At 33.5% G+C, this 21,284-nt stretch overlaps 1 protein-coding gene across 2 annotated transcripts in view; it reads right to left on the bottom strand.

Moving 5' to 3' along the window:
* Window positions 1-21,284, bottom strand: part of LOC145261134 (uncharacterized) — a 123,034-nt gene that overhangs the window by 33,773 nt on the left and 67,977 nt on the right. For both annotated transcript variants that reach the window (XM_080119407.1, XM_080119408.1), the window contains exon 6: window positions 5,915-5,993. In XM_080119407.1, coding sequence (XP_079975533.1) covers window positions 5,915-5,993 — 79 coding nt within the window. The remainder of the gene's footprint in view (window positions 1-5,914; window positions 5,994-21,284) is intronic.

Here is a 21,284-nt window from a genome sequence, read left to right as displayed (position 1 = left end):
TAGATATATTAGATATATTAGATATACTAGATATATTAGATATGCTAGATATACTAGATATGCTAGATATACTAGATATGCTAGATATACTAGATATGCTATATATACTAGATATATTAGATATATTAGATATATTAGATATACTAGATATATTAGATATGCTAGATATATTAGATATGCTATATATACTAGATATATTAGATATACTAGATATATTAGATATGCTAGATATATTAGATATTCTAGATATGCTAGATATACTAGATATATTAGATATACTAGATATATTAGATATGCTAGATATACTAGATATACTAGATATATTAGATATGCTAGATATACTAGATATATTAGATATACTAGATATGCTAGATATATTAGATATATTAGATATACTAGATATATTAGATATACTAGATATACTAGATATATTAGATATATTAGATATGCCAGATATACTAGATATATTAGATATACTAGATATATTAGATATACTAGATATATTAGATATGCTAGATATACTAGATATATTAGATATGCTAGATATACTAGATATATTAGATATGCTAGATATACTAGATATATTAGATATACTAGATATATTAGATATACTAGATATATTAGATATATTAGATATACTAGATATATTAGATATGCTAGATATACTAGATATGCTAGATATACTAGATATGCTAGATATACTAGATATGCTATATATACTAGATATATTAGATATATTAGATATATTAGATATACTAGATATATTAGATATGCTAGATATATTAGATATGCTATATATACTAGATATATTAGATATACTAGATATATTAGACATGCTAGATATATTAGATATGCTAGATATGCTAGATATACTAGATATATTAGATATACTAGATATATTAGATATGCTAGATATACTAGATATACTAGATATGCTAGATATACTAGATATATTAGATATGCTAGATATACTAGATATATTAGATATATTAGATATGCTAGATATACTAGATATATTAGATATACTAGATATATTAGATATGCTAGATATACTAGATATACTAGATATATTAGATATGCTAGATATACTAGATATACTAGATATATTAGATATATTAGATATATTAGATATACTAGATATGCTAGATATACTAGATATGCTAGATATACTAGATATATTAGATATACTAGATATATTAGATATGCTAGATATACTAGATATATTAGATATGCTAGATATATTAGATATATTAGATATATTAGATATGCTAGATATATTAGATATGCTAGATATACTAGATATATTAGATATGCTAGATATATTAGATATATTAGATATGCTAGATATATTAGATATATTAGATATATTAGATATGCTAGATATATTAGATATGCTAGATATATTAGATATGCTAGATATACTAGATATATTAGATATGCTAGATATATTAGATATATTAGATATACTAGATATCTTAGATATGCTAGATATATTAGATATGCTAGATATACTAGATATATTAGATATACTAGATATATTAGATATATTAGATATATTAGATATACTAGATATATAAGATATACTAGATATATTAGATATACTAGATATATTAGATATACTAGATATATTAGATATATTAGATATATTAGATATATTAGATATACTAGATATATTAGATATATTAGATATACTAGATATATTAGATATACTAGATATATTAGATATACTAGATATATTAGATATGCTAGATATACTAGATATACCCCACATAAAAAAAGATTGTGTATTTAACTTTGTCCTCATGAGGAAAAAGTAAATAGGGACAATGCTATGATACATATGATGTCATAGCAGCTATGACAGCTGAAACCAAACACTTTACTGCACACAGACTGTACAATCTAGACTTGCCAATGTCTGATTTCCATCTTTTTCCTTTTATGGAAATGACTATTGTCATAACTCATGACAATGAGATATTCTGTAACAACTCTAACTCGGGCAGATCCCTATTTTCTATTATGTATGCAACAACCCAGATGTCTGAAGCAACAGCTTGCATTGTAATGAATTGTATAAACAAATATTCTGCTCCTTCTTTAGTTATATTATCTTATTTGCATTCACCTCTCTTGGTGTTTAAGACATAACACATCATCATTTTCATTATCATATTTTATTAAAGGCATATTTTATACTCTGGCATGTGTTGGCTAGCTTTCAGAAATTGACTTCCAAACTAACTTATCTCTGGCTTATTCTTTATTAATTTCTCTTTCTCTCAAATCCATCCTTCTTATATTATCCTTACGCCCCCCTCCTCCTGACTGACCCTGCTATCTCTACTGTTCTGCATCTACTAATTCAAGAGCTCTCATCCATTCTTTCAATATAGCCGAGTAACAAAGTCTCTTTCCTGCACGCATCTTCCTACATTGTTCAAATTTAATCTTTATCTGATATTATCCGATCTAAACTTTTCTTGGAAAGTCATATCACACGGGCATCGTATCATTCTTATATCATTCAGAGACATTGAAGGCCTGTCTGCTTTATCGTTATTTTCATGGCAAGTGCTCGACTGAGCTCCAGTCTATAGTTCCCCCTCGCCAAACTTTCATGAAAAACACTCGTCTAGCTGAGACCACTGTCAATAATTTCCTCCACTTTTTATCTGTGACTAAACCTAAATGTAGATATCATGAACAAAGCTTCTTTCTTAGAACTGCATGCCTGTGGAACTCTCTTCCGTACATTGTTTTCCAGCTGACTAAAATTTGATAGTCCAACGTAAACAAATTCTTGATGAACCGTCCCCTTAAGTATGCAATTTACCAAATTTCCACTACTAACGATTACTAGGACATGTTCCCCTTGACCACTGTTCACTCATTAACCCTTATCCTCGAGTAGCCTCTGGGCCTTGATAAGTGGTGACTCCTTTGTAAAAAAAAAAAACAACAAAAATTCAACTCGGCCTGGGATTTTTATCCTCATCTTCCAAAATCAACAGAGATGAGACGATTCCCGTAATGATCTTGTTTCTGTTGATTGCGGTGGGATGTTAGCTCTGTGAAGTTCTAGAAGGTCCACTCCCCCAGGATTTGCCTTTTCTCTTTGAGAAGGAGTTACTTTATTGCTAATCACTTGAGGTACCCTTACTAGGGAATGCCATGAGGCTGGCCAGGCATTTTTTGTAGGTTAGAGTGCCCCTCCTCTCAATCCAACTTTCCGACCCTGGTGTCTAAGTTCTTGCAGTGGAAGAGAACTGAGAAGCTTTTCATATCAGGGACACTACGAAATGAGATACTAGTCTCTGAAATGCAACGACTACATCTCTTGATCTTTAACAGGTTTTGGTGGCTGGAATTGATTGAGGTTATAAATAGGGATGAACAAGACCTCACTTGCTAATCCCTCTATCCACATGGGCCATCAGCTCAATTTCACTGGCCTGGCACAAATGATAAGAGATGAATTCCATTGAACAAGGTAATCATGAAGATCTCAACACCAAATACGTCATCAAATAGAAGCACAAATTTATTACAGGTGAGGATACCCATTTGAAATCCATAACCCCTGGGGAGGGGTAAAGCGATGTTTTTGAGTTATTTAGACCAGTAGGAATTGTTTTAAATTTGTTTGGAGTTTTTTAAAAGCTATTTTAAAAGTTGAACAAAAATTTTCCAGCTGACGTAGGGAATCCCCCTGCCACCAATAGAATGGGAAATCCTAAAATAAGAGCCGATTTGCTGGTTTGAAAGCTCTCACTTAACATTCTAACCTTTGTTTTTAGTATAGCTTTCTGTGTTTTTGTTCTACCTCAAGGAGATCACATTAGTTTGTGATAAAAATAACAATTACTTAAACCGAGAAATGTTTTGAAAAATAGCACCAGAATAGTAGTAATGCCAAGAGATATTTTTTGATTTTATGAAAGTTTCATCCTATGTTATTTCAAAAATTCAAAAGCTGTTTCAGGGAAAGCATCACAGTTATCCTTTTTGTTGCTCTGCTTTGGAGGGCTGAACGACCTCTTAAAAAGTGCTGTGGTGGCACATGAATTAGTAAAAACGAGGTCTTTCCTTTTATTTTTAACTATTATTTTTGGATTCCTCGCCCTTGAAAACATACTCGGGTGAAATTTAGATCCAAGAGGATTATTTTTAGTCCCAAAATTACAAATTTTCTCAAATATCCGGATTCCAAAATAAGATGTTGTGATTTCTTATTTCTGGACCGAAATCAATCCTCTGGAAAAATGGGTTCCTTTATTCAAATACAGCTGAAAATGCAGATTTCTCTTAGTTCTTACCTAAAGTGTTCATAAGAAAAAAAAATCTGAGGGGAGTGGTGTAATATGGGCTGGAATGTCCCATCATTTCCCTTCATGCAATGTATGTTGCATATAGCTGATAGACTCTTCCCTCTTTCAACAATTGTAACAATCTGATGGTTAGTAATGGCAGAAGTTCATGAACAAATCCTCTTCTAACTTTTGCAATCACACTAGCACCAGCTCCTCCCTGTGTTCCTAAAATAAGAAAACTTTTAGATCATCTCAACAGCTTCATCATAAAAATATGCTTTAATCACATATGAGTTCTCATCCATCTCCATCATCTTACATTTTATACACACAAACTGGTTAATCTCACAACTTACTTGTAATTCTACTAAAATTTTTTGTGTACCCAAAAAAATGAAATTTTACCTGAATTCCTTTCTATTTTTGTGTTTATGTGTATTTTTGTGTACACAAAAACTGAAATTTTACCAGAATTCCTTTCTATTTTTGTGTACACAAAAACTGAAATTTTACCTGAATTCCTTTCTATAAATGGAAGAAGAAAACTTTTCTCTTTCTAAGAGCTTTTCAGCATTAAAACTACTGATCATCATTTTGTTCTTAATAACATTCACTCACAAACCTTTAGTTCCAATAGCATTCTTCCAAGTCTTCCATTGGTTGCATGCAAGTATTAAATCATCAGCACTTTCTTCTGGACAACACATACGGAAATTCTCTGAACAATGCTTCTAAGACACAAACTAAAAGCAATAAACTCGGTAGAGAAGCCTAATATATTTGCATTTTAACATTAAAGCTGTCACTAAATGTGCTTTCGAAATCTAACACAATTTTGAGTATTTTGTATATTGCTTGAAAAAAAAAAAAAAAGAGAAAACGTTCGTTTGATCCTAATTTATTCGAAGACCATCAAATAATACATCATTGTATTTTGTCAAAAATTTTTAAAAATACACAAAAGCGAAATACAGGTTCTTCTTCTTACCAAGATACTTTTCTTTTATTTGTTTCAAGACAGATATAACACTAGTTGTAACTTGTCATTTAAATACACTTTCTTTTCACAAGCAATTATTTTTAGGGCCATTTCTTCTCATGCAACAGTTGACTTTTTTAGACCAATTTTTCTTGACTTTATTACTAAAAATGAATTTCAAACTTAAATATCAACGATAATGAAATAAATATTACAGATTCATTAATAAATAAAGTTTCTTATAGAGACATCTAAAATAAAATGTTTAGTCAATCAACGTATTTAATGATAAGAATTCTGTTTTAAAATTGAACATGACAAACCAGCAGAGAGGCTAAGCTTCTTATAGAGATATTGTATCATCTACTACTACTACTACTACTACTACTACTACTACTACTACTACTACTGATGATGATGATGATGGTGATGATGATGATGATGATGGTGGTGGTGACGACGACGATGATGACGACGACGACGACGACGACGACGACGACGACGACGACGACGACGACGACGACGACGACGACGACGACGACGATGATGATGATGATGATGATGATGATGATGATGCAAAAAGTTGCCGCAAAAACAATTGAATGGATTTAGTTATTTTTACCTCTGTTTGGTTTTCACTGAATTTCCATAGGGACAGTCTTTTCCACAAATCATTTTCTGGACGTTGGTATGACGTGATGCTAGAAATATACGATATTAATATGAATATTAAGCCCTTATTAACAATAGGATTAAAGGAAAAAACGTCATATTTGAATGTAAAAAACACAATTATTTAAAACTACAACATTTGCCTGTGAGTAACAAAAAAAAAATGTTTTCGAAGAAATAGAAATGAATCTTTTTTATATTAATTGATTAATTGAATAAATAATAAGTGCAATTAACGTGGGAGTGAGAAACACACACAAATATGCTTCAAGTCGCATGGCCTTCGGGACAAGATCAAAGTGTAGTATCTGTTCCGGCAGATACTGCACTTAAGATGATTTGTACCAGTCAATGGAGGGGAAACCCTCTATACTGGGACAATTATTATTTTTGGTAACCAGAGTGCCCCCTTTTTGCCTACTTTTAGGGGAGCTGGTTTTTACCTCACATTAAAAACGGCCTTGTGCCTAATTTGCTCAGTGGGGGAGCAAATAAATACCATCTGTTCCGGCAGATGCTGCACTTAAGATAATTTGTACCAGTCAATGGAGGGGAAACCCTCTATACTGGGACAATTATTATTTTTGGTAACCAGAGTGCCCCCTTTTTGGGGAGCTGGTTTTTACCTCACATTAAAAACGGCCTTGTGCCTAATTTGCTCAGTGGGGGAGCAAATAAATACCATCTGTTCCGGCAGATACTGCACTTAAGATAATTTGTACCAGTCAATGGAGGGGAAACCCTCTATACTGGGACAATTATTATTTTTGGTAACCAGAGTGACCCCTTTTAGGGGAGCTGGTTTTTACCTCACATTAAAAACGGCCTTGTGCCTAATTTGCTCAGTGGGGGAGCAAATAAATACCATCTGTTCTTCAGATGCTGCACTTCTATTTCTTGTTCTCTTTCGGTGGAGGAGAAATCCTTCACGACTGAGACAATTTTTATTCATGTACCTTTTCTCCACGTTAAAAAACGACCCTGGTGTCTAACTCTGTCCCGTGGGGAGGCATAGTAAATAGGTACGTATATATGTTACATAATAGCAGAATTAGATTATGTATTTTCAAAAGAAAACTTGCAAATGTGATTTTAAGCTGAGGGAAATATATCTGGTTTTCGTTTGGTTTTACTTATCATCGCCAATAGCGATAGAAAAAAATCATTATATTTTTATACATATTGATGTAGAAAAATATGATGATATTTTTTTTTGTCATCATTCTTTTAAGCACAGCAGAAATAAAACATTTCGACATGCAAAACCATATGATCCACCAAAGAACTAAATTGTGACTCCTGGTACATGGGAAAATGAGTTTCTATGTAAATCTTAGGAAAAAGTAATCAAGGATTATCTACAAGTCTGGAACTCAGACCAAAATCTATCCTTTAAGAAAATACTCAGGAGGAAATCGAGTTTTTTTTTTTTCTGTTATTTTAGTTATTATACCAGAAAATATATATGCCCTTCCTCCTCAAAGTAGGAGGTATTGCTAGGGAGGACGGTCTTATGACAAACGAATATATACAATACTCCTAAAAGAAGCGGTAATGCCTGGATCTCTTGACAATAGAACAAATATTACACCACTCCAAAAAGGAGGAGGTAATGTCTGGGAGGATAACATCACAACGAAAACACTCCCTCTACACAAGGAGAGTTAAATGTTGGGAGGATGGTCTCAAAGAACAAAAGGATACTACACTATCTCCCCAAGTGCTTGGAGGATGTTATCATGATAATAGAATATATACTACATACACTGTTTCACTCAAAGGAGAAGGTAAAACCTACGAGGATGGTATCATGATGAATGAAAATATACTACACTACACTCTCTCCAACGGAGAAGATAATTCCTGAGAGGGTGATATCATGAGAATAGAACAGAGACTACACTGCCTATCAAACGAGGTAATTTCTGATGGGATGATCTCATGACAGCAGATTATTTATTTCTTGTATATGTAGCAAATCTGATGTCTTTTCGATCAACAGGATAGCATTGTCAATGATGGGAAGCAGCTCACTCTGCATTTTGCTTCCGCTACGGTTACCAGAACGTGCAATGCTTGTGATATGTAAATATATGATGCTTAACCAGATAAAGATGATGAATGATGACGACTTATTTAAAATCAGATTACAAACATCTGTTACAACAACGTGTGCTGCATATATATATATATATATATATATATATATATATATATATATATATGCATATATATATATATATATATATATATATATATATATATATATTGTTTTAACAAAATACCAAGACTTCAAGAAATGGGTTGATAGCAACAAAATGTCTATTTCATTGTTAGTTACAAGTGTTTCAAGACCATTTGGACAAATTCAAACAATATGTCGTTTGAAAATTTTCACAAGAACAGCCTTTCTTCAGACTTATTAAATAAAAAACACTTTAACAAGGAAACATTAAGGAAAAGAAACATTTCCTTTATGAGGAAAAGAAAACAAGCGCATCCTTTGCAAAGAATTTTTTAAAGATTTATATATATTTATTTTCGTATCTTTATTAAAAAAAAAAAATTATGAAATATGATAATTTTGTAGCTTACTTTTTAAGTCATCTCGCCTTTTTATCTTAAATTTATTGGTGTATATATATATATATATATATATATATATATATATATATATATATATATATATATATATATATATATATATATACTAGCAGGACACCCAGGTTTGCCTGGTTGTAAAATACACTTACAGATGATATTTTGAATAATGCATATTTCATATTTACTATTATATTATGTTGGACCCAATATACAGTAATGATTAAAAAAGATTTAAAAAAAAATGAATTGTGCGCCATCGCCGAAAATCGAAACCAAAACATTTAGCTTACGATTTACTTTTTCCTTTGACGTTAATGCCTGAACTATGAAGACATGTTTCTTGCGAGGCTAAAAATAAGACATGAACCAATAGCTATTACGTTATGCATGCATATTCGTAATGCTGTCATTCGACCATAATCTGGAAAATTCCATTTCTTTAATTTTCACGCTTTTGCACAAATTTTACCTGGCTAAAACCCAAATGTAAAATTTCGCATGGGTTGAAATACCCTATTATATTAAGTTTCATGTCTGTAGACCAAAAACTGACAGAGGAGTTTGGTAGGCCAAATTTTTTAAACAAATATATATACGCATGCATAAATAGAAAGAGGTTTGTGCTTACTTTTTACACAAATATTGTGCAAGTATAAATCATGTAGAATATCTGCATGAATATAATTACACATAATAGTTAACTAAAGATGATTATCCCATAAGAAAACCCAAAAAACTAATAAGGAATTAATTAAAATGAATTTTTAATGCAAATTAGCAAGATCTTTTGCAGATGAATGCAATTCCATGATCCATAAAAAGTTATATTTTCTTTTTAAATAAATAGAAAAAAGGGTTTTTAATATGACTATCAATACACACAAAAAAAACTCAAATTTAAAGGAGTATAGAAGATAGATAATAAATAAGAATTTTGTGGTGTATGAGAATTTTGTAGCTCATTATTAAATATAGCTGACATTTTTGGTTTTAGCCAGTCAAAGAGTTGATTTCAAGTTTTTTTTTAAAATGCATCAGTAAAATCATTTTAAAAAAAATATTTCTGTAAAAGGGAAAATTCATTGAACAAAACGGCTATATTTTCATCAATATTAAAGCTTTCATGGCCATGTAACAAAAATAATTTAAAACAACAAATCCTAAAAGCTATTCAGTAATTCTTATGGTCTGCTCAGTCTTCTGGCATTAATTGGAGTGGACAATGTTTTGCCATATTCAAAAGGTGAACTAGAGAAAATATCAGAAAGAATTTTTGCAAGTAATTTGGTTTGTGTTTTAAATGCAATCAAGTCAAATATCCCAAAACCGACATTTTCTTTTAAGCATGCAAGTCATTTTCCTGCAAAATGGGAATAATTTCAAGATGGTGGCACAATCCACACACATGGAGCTCAAATAAACACCACTAAAAGTCTGCATACTAGATATGTAGAAATGACGGTATATTCCATTCAAACTTGGCATTCAGGTAGACTCATGTGGACTGCTGAACACAGATGCGAAGATTTTGACCAAGGTCCTATCAAATCGGCTGCAGGTTGTTATTGGCGAATTGATCGAATGAGAGCAGAACTATGCCATGAAGGGGAGATCGATTCAAAACAACTTGCATCTGATCCGTACGATCTTAGTGGGAGGTATAAAAGACGCCAAGGAAGCCGCGCTGATCAATTTGGATCAGTCCAAGGCTTTTGATAGGGTCGACCATCACTTCCTGGCATCTGTTCTGAAGGCTGCTGAATTTCAACCGAGCTTCCGCAAATGGATATCTGTATTGTACCGTGTGCTGATGGCAATGGTACAGGTAAATGAAATGTGCTCTAAATCCATTGCGATTTCTCAGCCTATGCATCAGGGCTGTCCACTGTCTTCCCTGCTTTATATCCTCGTGTTAGGCAGGAGTTGGCAAGTCTAGTCCTGGCAGATTAAAAGCCAGAGTTTCTGTGTTTACCAATGAGATTACCGTCTTTGTGTTGAGCTTCCAATACATTGAGGCAGTGACAGAGGCGCTCACACAGTATGAAAAGACCATGGGGGCCAAAATAAACCACAGCAAGTCGATCGGACTGTGGTTGGGGGATGCCAACTCCCTTTCTGCTCCCTTCAGCTGGACAGACGGCCCAGTTCAGATTCTCAGCATGTGGTTTGAACCGGGTCTCCAGCTGGAAAAGAACTGGTACTTCCCCTGCCTGAGAACTATCTAAAATCCCTACAGAGCAAGCTATCCTCACTTCTTTAGACAAAGGAAAACATTGGGTTTGCAAACAGGTCTGTGTACAACATCCGTGTGAGGGAGGCTTGGGAATGCTTGACTTGAGGTGTCATCAAGACACTGAGAGGCTGGCTTCCTAAGCCGAATCTTAACAGAAGAGTCTGTGTGGAATGCCACGGTCGAGGCCACATTTCCAGACCTCATCCTTAAGTACAAGATTGAGGCATGTCGAAAGCCGTGGAGTGACACACAGTTCTTGAGAGAGTGTAGGGTCACGTAACCCCCCCCCCAAGGTTCAGCGACCTTTCACAACTCACTAGAAAGGAACTCTATAATTAGTGAGAAGAGGAGGGGCGCTGACAATCTGCTCGTCGAGCGTTTGAGGTTGTTCAAGTAGGAGATCTGCTCCTGGTGAAGCTGGGCGCCAGGTTTGAGTCATATCAACAGCTCAGAGTTTTCCGTAACCTGGCAATTGGCCTGAAACACATTGCCCCTCAATGCCATACTAGTGAGGTCGTCCAGGTGTCTCTGTTGTAGGATCTCAGCTGAGGAAACGCCAGAACATGCATTCTTCAAATGCAGCAGACTGAGACGGTACTGGGCATATGTCAACAAGATGATGGCTCGCATCGATCCCATGCAGACTCGCCCACTGGACGTGTCCTACGTCATCCACAGCACCGAGCAACTGCAGGACAAGAAGAGACGAATGGTGCTTCTTATGATCCTGGCCGTGGCTAGAATAATGATATGGACTTGAGTCTTTTACTGATCAGGATCTAGTTCTCTTTTTTAAGCACCAGCTGAAGGTAAAGATCGGATGTGATAGGAAAAGATTACATCCTGCAGCCTGTGACCAGAGATGGATCAAGATAGCAAGTCTGCATGCAAAGAGGTGCCAAGATAGAGTTTGTGTTCCCTGCACGGTTCCAGATCCTGCCAGACTCTAGACCCTAAAAAAGTGCTTAGACTAGGTTCTTAGCTAGCCGAGTGAATGGCTCCCACTATTCTCGATAGGAAACCTTCAAGATGCACACACCCCGATATTTTCCTTTTTGTCCCTGGCCATCCCAATAAGTGATCTTGGAAAAACTTCATATACCCTCACGGAAAACAGTGGGCGGTTTACCATCTAGAGAGGGTTAGGAGCGTATTACTAACATTTTGTTTTTACTTTTTGGACTTTTTTCCCCCACTTCAAAGCCAATGAAATAAAACAAACGATTTTATGTCATTTTATGTTTACAAATTTATTTTATATATAAAAGAAATTAAACACACACACACACACACACACACACACACACACACACGATTTGATTTGGGAATCTTGAGTAGGACGACCCCTAGTGTGTTTGAGGTATTGTGATGAATGAGAACTTTAGCTAGGATCAAGCAAAGGTACAGTGACGAGGATTACCATAGAAACTCGCTCCCCCATTTTTAAGTGGCCTTGTGCCTAATTTTTTTATTTATCTGTTTTGTTCTAAACATTTCAAAAGAATAAAAAATATATAACTCAAAGTTACCTTACTTCAATCATTATTTATTTTCAGTTTTAGAAGAGAGGAAAAATGAAAATGGTCTTGAACCCCTTTTCAATTTTGGAATTTTTAAAATCTTCTTGGCTGATGAGATCAATTATGATCGAAACTGTCTGCACATCGTAGCAAGATATGACTGGATTTACATAAAGAATAATAAAAAAATATATAATTTGCTCTTTGATTGAGCACTATCAAAGATCCTTGTTGAAATTCAATTATTCTTAATTTTTGGATATCTTTCTACCTGGTGTATATATATATATATATATATATATATATATATATATATATATATATATATATATATATATATATATATGATAATTGCAACGTCTTGTCAGACGATTGCCACTCTCTCAGACACTTAAAGTCCATGAGCCCAAAAATGACTTCCATCGCCACAGGACCATTTTAATAGACAAATGCCTGAGGGAGTATCTGTACACAGATGATGTTACAGAGTCTTAGCTCTGTACGACAGCTAAGTCTCTCTCTCGGTTCAAAATGTTGAGATCCAGCAACAAGCAAGAGCAAGATAGTCAGCAAAAAGTTAAACTGCAGACCAGCTTAATGTGGGTATTGGCCTCCCGCTTTATGGTTTTTTAAATCAGAGATTTGCTTCTCCTAGAAAGGTGGCCTTCATCACGGCTTACAGGAGCCCTCTCCACCCCAACACACACATGCATACACACAAACACACACGGTGCTAGTTGGCCGTTGACCTCGAGAAAGCGTTTATTCGCCCTTTGGAAGGTCTTGTTTTTAATCCTTCAAGGAGACTAGCCACCCTCCTCACCAAACAAGTCTGGTGGGAGAACCAGTTTAGTCGCCGGTGATCCGACCATGAGGCAGGTAGTACTGGGTTACATGGTACCAGTAGCATATAACATGACCTGACATACCTACATGCATACATACCTACACACATGACATACATACATACATACATACATACACACATGAACATACATACATGAATACACACACAGATAATGTTTTATTATATAGAAAATAATATATATATATATATATATATATATATATATATATATATATATATATATATATATATATATGTGTATATATATACAACCCAATATATGTGTGTATGTGAGCATGGTGTTTATGTGTTCCCTGTATAAAGGAAAGTTTGAGAAGGTACATAAAATCTAAAAGTATATTCTCATGTCAAATTTATTGAGGTAATGGAAGCGTTCCCGAACCGCTACACGCCACACTCCGAGGCTATGGAGGCATAAACCTTTTCAAATTTCAAACACATCCTATTTTTATGAAACATCATATGTATTAAATTCCCTTCAAATACGTATATCTGGTTTTAATGAAATTTAAACTACTAGCGAAATATTAAATTATTTTTAACTCCAATACGTAATAATTTCCAACGTTATTAAAATTTTTATTCATTTATTTGATATTTTATTATTGCTTGTATCTAAATTCATACTTTAAAGTATGACGTAAATCATAGACCTATGACATCATGGCAATGTAATTATTTTGTTAAGGTAAAGTTTGAAGCTCTATTTATAAGAAAATCTAAGTAAGTCAATTTTGATTTCCGGTTATGTCATTTGCTTTATTTGTTGGGAATGAATTCGTATTTACTATTCATACAAAATTCTCCATTGCGAAATGATGATGATGATGATGATGATGATGATGATGACGACGACGACGACGACGTCATAGTTTAACAAAATTTTTGCTCATAAACATAAATATTGACGATAATACTTTAAACTTGAAGGCATATATATATATATATATATATATATATATATATATATATATATATATATATATATATATATATATGTAAGTCAAGGAAACATTAAGTATTTTTAATATTAGCCTGTTTCCTGATGAATAAAACATTTTAATGTCTCCTTCATTTTCAGAAAATAGTTTTTCTTGCTTTTAATGAATACTCCTGGGAAGTTCATAATTGCTAAGCATATTCATTTCTCCAGCTTTTTTCCCCAACTACTCACACCTGATTATACAACACCCGACGCCTTTTTTTTTTCTGGATTTCTCACATTCCTTTGGCCTGATAATATTTTTCTGATATATTCATTTCAATGTTTTTTTTTTCAATCTATATCTGGCATCAATGTGAAGATATTAATGTTTAGTAATAGATGATAAAAAATATATCTCACTTGAATCAAAAGTAAATATATATGCTAGATTTATAGTTTTAGTATCGAGTAAATATATTCATGAACCGTTGGGCCGCAACTACCGTCATTATTTATTCTATTTTGCTTTCATTTGAAAATTCATGAACTCTGACATGTTTGTTAAGACATTCTTCTTGCAAAACTAAAGATACGCCATCACTGTAACGTTGACATTAAAAACTAACGAACACAATAAATAAATAAAATCCCGGTTGGTATTTTTTTTTTTTTCAACAAAAGTTGTCATTACCACTTTAAAATGGTTCTTGCTGCCATATGTCTCCTTCTTCCCACCCCACGCCGGGCACAGTCGGGCAATTCTCGTTTTAGGCTTCAAACTTCCATTTCCTTCGGCATCGACTTTCTTTTTCTGACCGAACACGTGTTGCATTTTGTCTCCTTTTTTCCTTCTTCTTCTCGCGCATACTTCCTAATTTGCATATGCAGTTTTTGACTACTGCTGCTGCTAATCTCTTGGTATACTGGCCATCCTTTGCTGCTGCTGACATTTTCCACTGTGTTCATTCGTGCTTTGTTACGCCACAACAACCATTACTTATCATTTACTACCTAGGAGTTCTAACACAGGTCATCATCAGGGATTATTCACTGATAATAACCGATAGTATTACAAGTATGACAAGTCTCCACAGATTTCCAGTATACTCCATCTCTTTCACAAACCTTTGCAAATGAGTTTGTGTTATTGCAACAGCTGCTTACCATTGATTTTCCACTGGCAGCAACCATTAGTTTTCACTGATATTTGTGAAAATATAAGCCTCTTATATTTTAATATAAGCCTCTCCAAGGTCTCAGTTCCTTTTACATACTTTCAGTAGAGGTCTGCTAAGTGCTCTCTCTCTCTCTTCAGCCTTTCCATCCCTACTTAACCCTTCACAGCTATTTTGTGTGGTATCAGTTGACACTGATGCCTTATTTTTTAAAGAAGTGTATCAAAGTGTTATGGCTTTATTATCGTTCAAATTCAATTATTAGGTTGGTGCAAAAACAATATAATTTTCTCACATATGTTAATTTTATATATGATTTCTGAATTAATTCATTGATATATATAGCCATGTTATATATCATTTTGAAGCACGTTTTTCGCTCTATAGATCGTGTTTTTCATTGCCGTTCTCAATCTCTTCATTCAATTTTTGCAGGCTTTTCGACGGCATGAACAAAATTCAAATTCATGCGATTTGTTCCAGTTGAAACTAGGCCGAAAACTGTCAAGACAGCTCGTGATGCATTTGGCCCAGGAACCACTAACAAACGTGTGGCACGACGGTGGTTCAAGAAATTTGGCAATGGTGATGACAGCCTCAAAGATGAAGACAGCTGCGGCCGGCTTACTGCCGTTGATAACGAACATTTGAAAGCCTTAATTGAAGCCGATCCTCACAAAACCACACGAGAAATTGGTGTTGAACTCAAGATCGACCACTCAATAGTCGTTCGCCATTTAAAGCAAATAGGGAAGTCAAAAAAGTTGGATAAACGGGTGCCGCATGAATTGAATGATAATAAAAAAAAAACGTTGTTTTAAGGCGTCTTCTACGCTCCCTCTGTGCAACAAAAATGACTCATTTCTCGAGTGGATTGTGACGTGTGATGAGAAGTGGATTCTCTACAACAACCAGTGACGTTCAGCACGGTGGTTAAATGTTGGAGAAACTCCACAAAACTTCCCGAAGCCGATATTCCTAAAAAAAAGGTCATTGTGACACATCTCATCCATCACAGTTTATTGAATACTGGCTAAACAATTACGGCGGAGAAGTACTGCCAACAAATTGATGAAATGCACCAGAAGCTCCAATGTATGTGCCCGAGATTGGTCAATATGAAGGGATCAATTGTCCTCCATGACAACGCTCGCCCTCAAGTGACCCTGCAGGAACTGAACGATTTGGGCTACAAGACTCTGCCTCATCCGCCATATTCACTGGATCTCTTGCTCACCGATTATCACTTCCAATGACTTCATCGCTTCCAGAACTCTAGATTTCTATGCTAATGGGATAAATAAACTTGTTTCTCGTTGGCAAAAATGTCTCGATTCTAATGGTTTTTATTTCGATTAGTAAACTTTATTATGAAAGGAGTTATGATCTTTTGATGTTGAACGTCAAAAAACGACATTATTTTTGCACCAACCTAATAATTCAACGAATATATAGTTGAAAATAATTGCCTAATAATTCGCTTTTTACCCAAGTAATTCTGGTCTATCAGCATTCATCATCAGTCGTGGTAGTCAGTAAAGTTCATAGTGCTAAAATATTTACAGAGGTGGTAGAGGTGTTATCAACTAAAAGTTTATGAAATTGGTAGTGGGGACAAGTATGTTTGTTAAGTGTTAACTGATAGGTGCATAGTTAATCTCCTTAACAAAGTTGTAGTGGCCAAGCATATGTATATACGTTTTTCTTCACTGTTAGAGATGCAGTCTCCTAATGGGCATTTAAATTCAGACACTAGGTTTGTCCTATCAAAATCCCTAATCAAGGGGAAAGAAGTTTTTAATTTATTGTAGAAAATAATTAGTTTCATTTTTTATTATGGAAGTACGTTTTTATCAATTATATTTTTAATGCTTGTCCATTTATTTTATAGTTATTGTCTATCTGGTTTCAGTAGAATAATTTTATAGACGTAGTTAATGGAGTATTCAATATTTTAATATTTTGATAGGGATTATTTTTAAATTTTCAAATTTGTTAGTCTTAGGAAAGCTGTTATTTATTAGAGACTGTTTAATATTGATGCTGAAAACTCTTCACTATTTGTATATGATATATGAAGGGCTTGTTTGAAATATTTCTACTCGATCACGGGTAAAGGAACAAGAGCAAGCTATGTCCGTGGATTAAATAAAATAAATATGGACACAAAACTGAACACAAGGTCAGTTTTTTTATGTAGGGAAAATCCACCTCTCGCTCCCCCCTTCACCCGCACAGAGCTAATATTTACTTCCTTCCTACTGTAGAAAGATGTGATACACAAGCCCAAGGAGAGTCAAACCAGCGCCACTAAAGATCTTTCAAGTTGAGGCTTTGCTACTGGATAAAGTTTGCAGTCAAACCGAAGGCGTAGTATTATCCCTGGTAAGTGAACTATAAAATGCAGATTCTAAATCTGCAGACAAAAACTGTGTACATATGCAGCAAATTCTTTTCTTTGGAGTGGGAACACATTTCTTAATTTTGGTTCTCGCAGTCAAACCGCAGCACGGTGCCAAGGTTATATTCCAATTTGGCAGATGTCTGCAACAGAGAAGCACAAAAGGAAATTGGATACTCTTCTAACAGACATTAATGGTGTGCTGCTCAAAAGGCACTGCGGCAGTTAACATGCTTAAATAAGACGACAACAACAGAACAGCTTTTCTGTGAATGCAGACAAAAAACGGCAAACAATTACCTACGTTCAAATATTCAATGTGAAGATTCCATTGATTCCTGTTTCCGTTTCAAAGTTATTTTCATACTAAAAGTCAGACATTTGATTCAGGGAATTTCAAAACAAAGCAGGATTTCTTTTGCAATTTTTTTAAAAGAAAATTTATTTTATGCAAACGCGATTCTATTTATTTGTTCGAATAGAAATAGCTACACAATCAACACATTGAACTGAAACAATTGTGAAAACTCACATTCATTAATCTTTACAGATGGTATTTATTAACCCTTTTTATCAACAGCTTCGTTCACTCATTATATTTCTTGCAATATATATATATATATATATATATATATATATATATACACGCACACACATACACACACACACAAGAGTGGCGTTCCAAAAGTAATGTCTCCTATTTTTTATTTTGTCCGAATGAATCAGAGAGGACTGCAAATCGCATTGTTATGATGACTGAACTTATGATTTATATCCAAAAAGTTTCATCTCTCTGTTGCAAATATTGACGGTATGAGACTCTAAGAAAACCGACTGTGTCATGGGCGTGCATCAGCAGCCGAGATGCATTATTGAATTCCTGACAAAAGTGCATCGAGAATGGAGGTGACTATGTAGAAAAATAAATTCTGGAGCATAAAAGATCGCTCATTTTAATGGTACCACTCCAGTTTTCGTAGCTCTTCAACCTTTTGAGTTAAAAAATAGGTTTTACTTTTGGGACGACTCTCCTATGACAAAGCACACTCCAGATGCCCATGCACAGCCATCGTTCATTGCTGGCAAAAGTGCATTGAAAATGGTGATGACTATGTAGAGAAATTACTCTAGAGCAAAAAAGGTTGCTTGTTTTAATGATATCACATATTCGTAGCTATTCAATTTTTTGAGTTAAAAAAAATAGGAGGTTTTGCTTTTGGAATGACCTAAGCATCATATATAAAATGACTGGAAAGTAACTCCTATACTTGAAATTTATTGCTGAAATACAATTCTTACAAGAAATTAATAAGAGGTGGGGAACAAGAGGCTGACCTTTTATTTTTCGTTTTGCTATCACATTTGATGAGCAATATTTAAAAAAACAAAAACAAGGATGAACCTGTCCAATGTAACCCACCCCCCTTTGTATTTTTTTTCTTTTTCTTTTTGTATGTTTTCAGATTATTAGGCAATGTTAGCTGCATTCACCCTAGATGGGTTGAAATAATTTGAAATAAGAAGGAAGTTTCATGGGACTATTAAATTTACAGGCTGTCTCCAGTCACATGTATACCCCGGTTACGTTTTTGGAGTTCTGGTAGGGAGGTGTCAATGTTCTCCTACAAACAGCGTCTGATATTCCCAAATGGTGACCCATGTGCTACTGACCAGACTTAACGTTACTTAACTTATATATATATTCAGAGGTAGAAATGATAAAAAAAAAAAACAGAATAAAAGTGCTCAATGCATTAGTAAACCTAAATATGTTTTTTTATTGTACAACCTCAAGTATTGATTTAATGCATTACAATTGTTTCTGCGGACAGAAAATTTGCTGCCTGCTTCATCAGACGACAAAAAGTCAAAATGAGAAAAGGAAGAAAATATGATTTTTAGGTTTACGAGTGAATATTAACAAAATAAGAGAAATATAGAGAGAAGAAAAGAAAAGAAAAGTGACGAGTGCGGGGGTTACGTATTTGAAATGAATTAAGTGTCATAATGCAGACGTTGTATAACATAATAACATAATGTAGACGTTGTATAAGTCATAATGTAGACATTGCCGCGTTGTTGGGTAAACTTTTTTCGGACGCAATGTAAACATACGTCTACTTGATTGTATTTTAACATACATCCTATATATACACAGATATGTTGAATGGGAAAGCATTTATATGGCAAATAGTTAACATAAGTCCAGTTAGTTACATTTAATATTCATCCTATTATTTATATTGGTTTTGCGACAATTGCGCGATTAGAGTAAAAGTTGAAAACAGTTAGAAAAATAGAGGATTAATTATTAGGAAATAAAAGAGGGAAATATTGGGGTTTAAAAAAAATTTTTTCAGTTTATTGGGTGAGTATTTGATGTGAAGGAGGGTTGTTTAAATAATTAATGTATGCAAATAAAGACTAAGGAAAAAAGGGGGATATCTAAAAAAAAAAAAAAAAAAAAAAAACTAGAATGACGCTATAAAATAGTGTGGAGTTTAGTAACATCATGATAATTTATTTAAAAAAATCTATATAATAGGCTGCGCTCCTTCAGGTTCTTATTCACAGTATCGTCTTTAACATACCTTTTAAGCAATGAGATTGTCCAATTAGCAAAGATAGCGATTAGTCTGATATCGCTAAGGTAAAAAAAAATTATGTCGTTTTCAAAATCAAATTATACCATCCTATCTGCAAAAACAGTAACATTTTAAATATATTTCAAAAAGTGATGTTTTATTGATTTGAAAACTATTTAGCAGATAATTACTTTTATGGTAATAAAAAATTCATTGTTTTAAAAATAATTAAATCGCTACAATTTTAAATAAATGAAGAAGAAAAATATTCGATCTATTTTTTAGAAAAGGAGAAAGTAATTTTGTTCTTATTGGCTTTGATAGACATTCATTATTTCTAAAGAAATATCATTAACAGTATATTATACAGATTGATGTAGAAAGCTCCGTGAAATTCCCACATGTCCCACTAGTGATGTATTATAGTTTAAGGTGACTCAAGATTTTTGCACAGTTATGAAACATCTTCAAAATCAACAGACAAATCATGTTGATTGCATGTTATGATCAATTTCCCCAAAGATTGAACAATTCTTTGAATAAATGAATAAAGGAAATATTTTTAATCCGTGCTTTTTAATTTCTATGTTTCTTTGATCTCTTTTCTCAGTTTTTGATAAAAGTCTCTAAACAAATTTAGCCGGATGTCTTCTTGAAACCCAATTCAATATGCAAGGTCAAGTATGAGGGCATATTTTTCCAGAAAAAACAGTTCACCATCAGATTAGCCGCAGTATTAAACTGAATTCAAGATTATTCTTCATAGAAAGTACTTCAGACATTTATTTCTCTTTGGTAAAAACATCTTTTAGTATATCGTTAGATACACATTGATTTTCTATTTTAGAGTAGCAGGTGTTCGATTTTGGAAAATTTTGTTTCTTCAATAACAGAAACTTTATAAAAGTTTATATCTTTCTTGAATTTTACCCTATTTTATTAAATTATACTTTGAATTTTATTTTATTGAGTTTTTCTATGATTTTACATTGAACAGTTTTCTTTAAAT

The sequence above is a fragment of the Euprymna scolopes genome, chromosome 37, assembly GCF_053919585.1.
Source record: "Euprymna scolopes isolate OS-2025 chromosome 37, ASM5391958v1, whole genome shotgun sequence".
NCBI classification, from domain to species: domain Eukaryota; kingdom Metazoa; phylum Mollusca; class Cephalopoda; order Sepiida; family Sepiolidae; genus Euprymna; species Euprymna scolopes.
The sequence above is the reverse complement of the archived record's forward strand: the minus strand, read 5'-3'. Positions and strand labels throughout refer to the sequence as shown.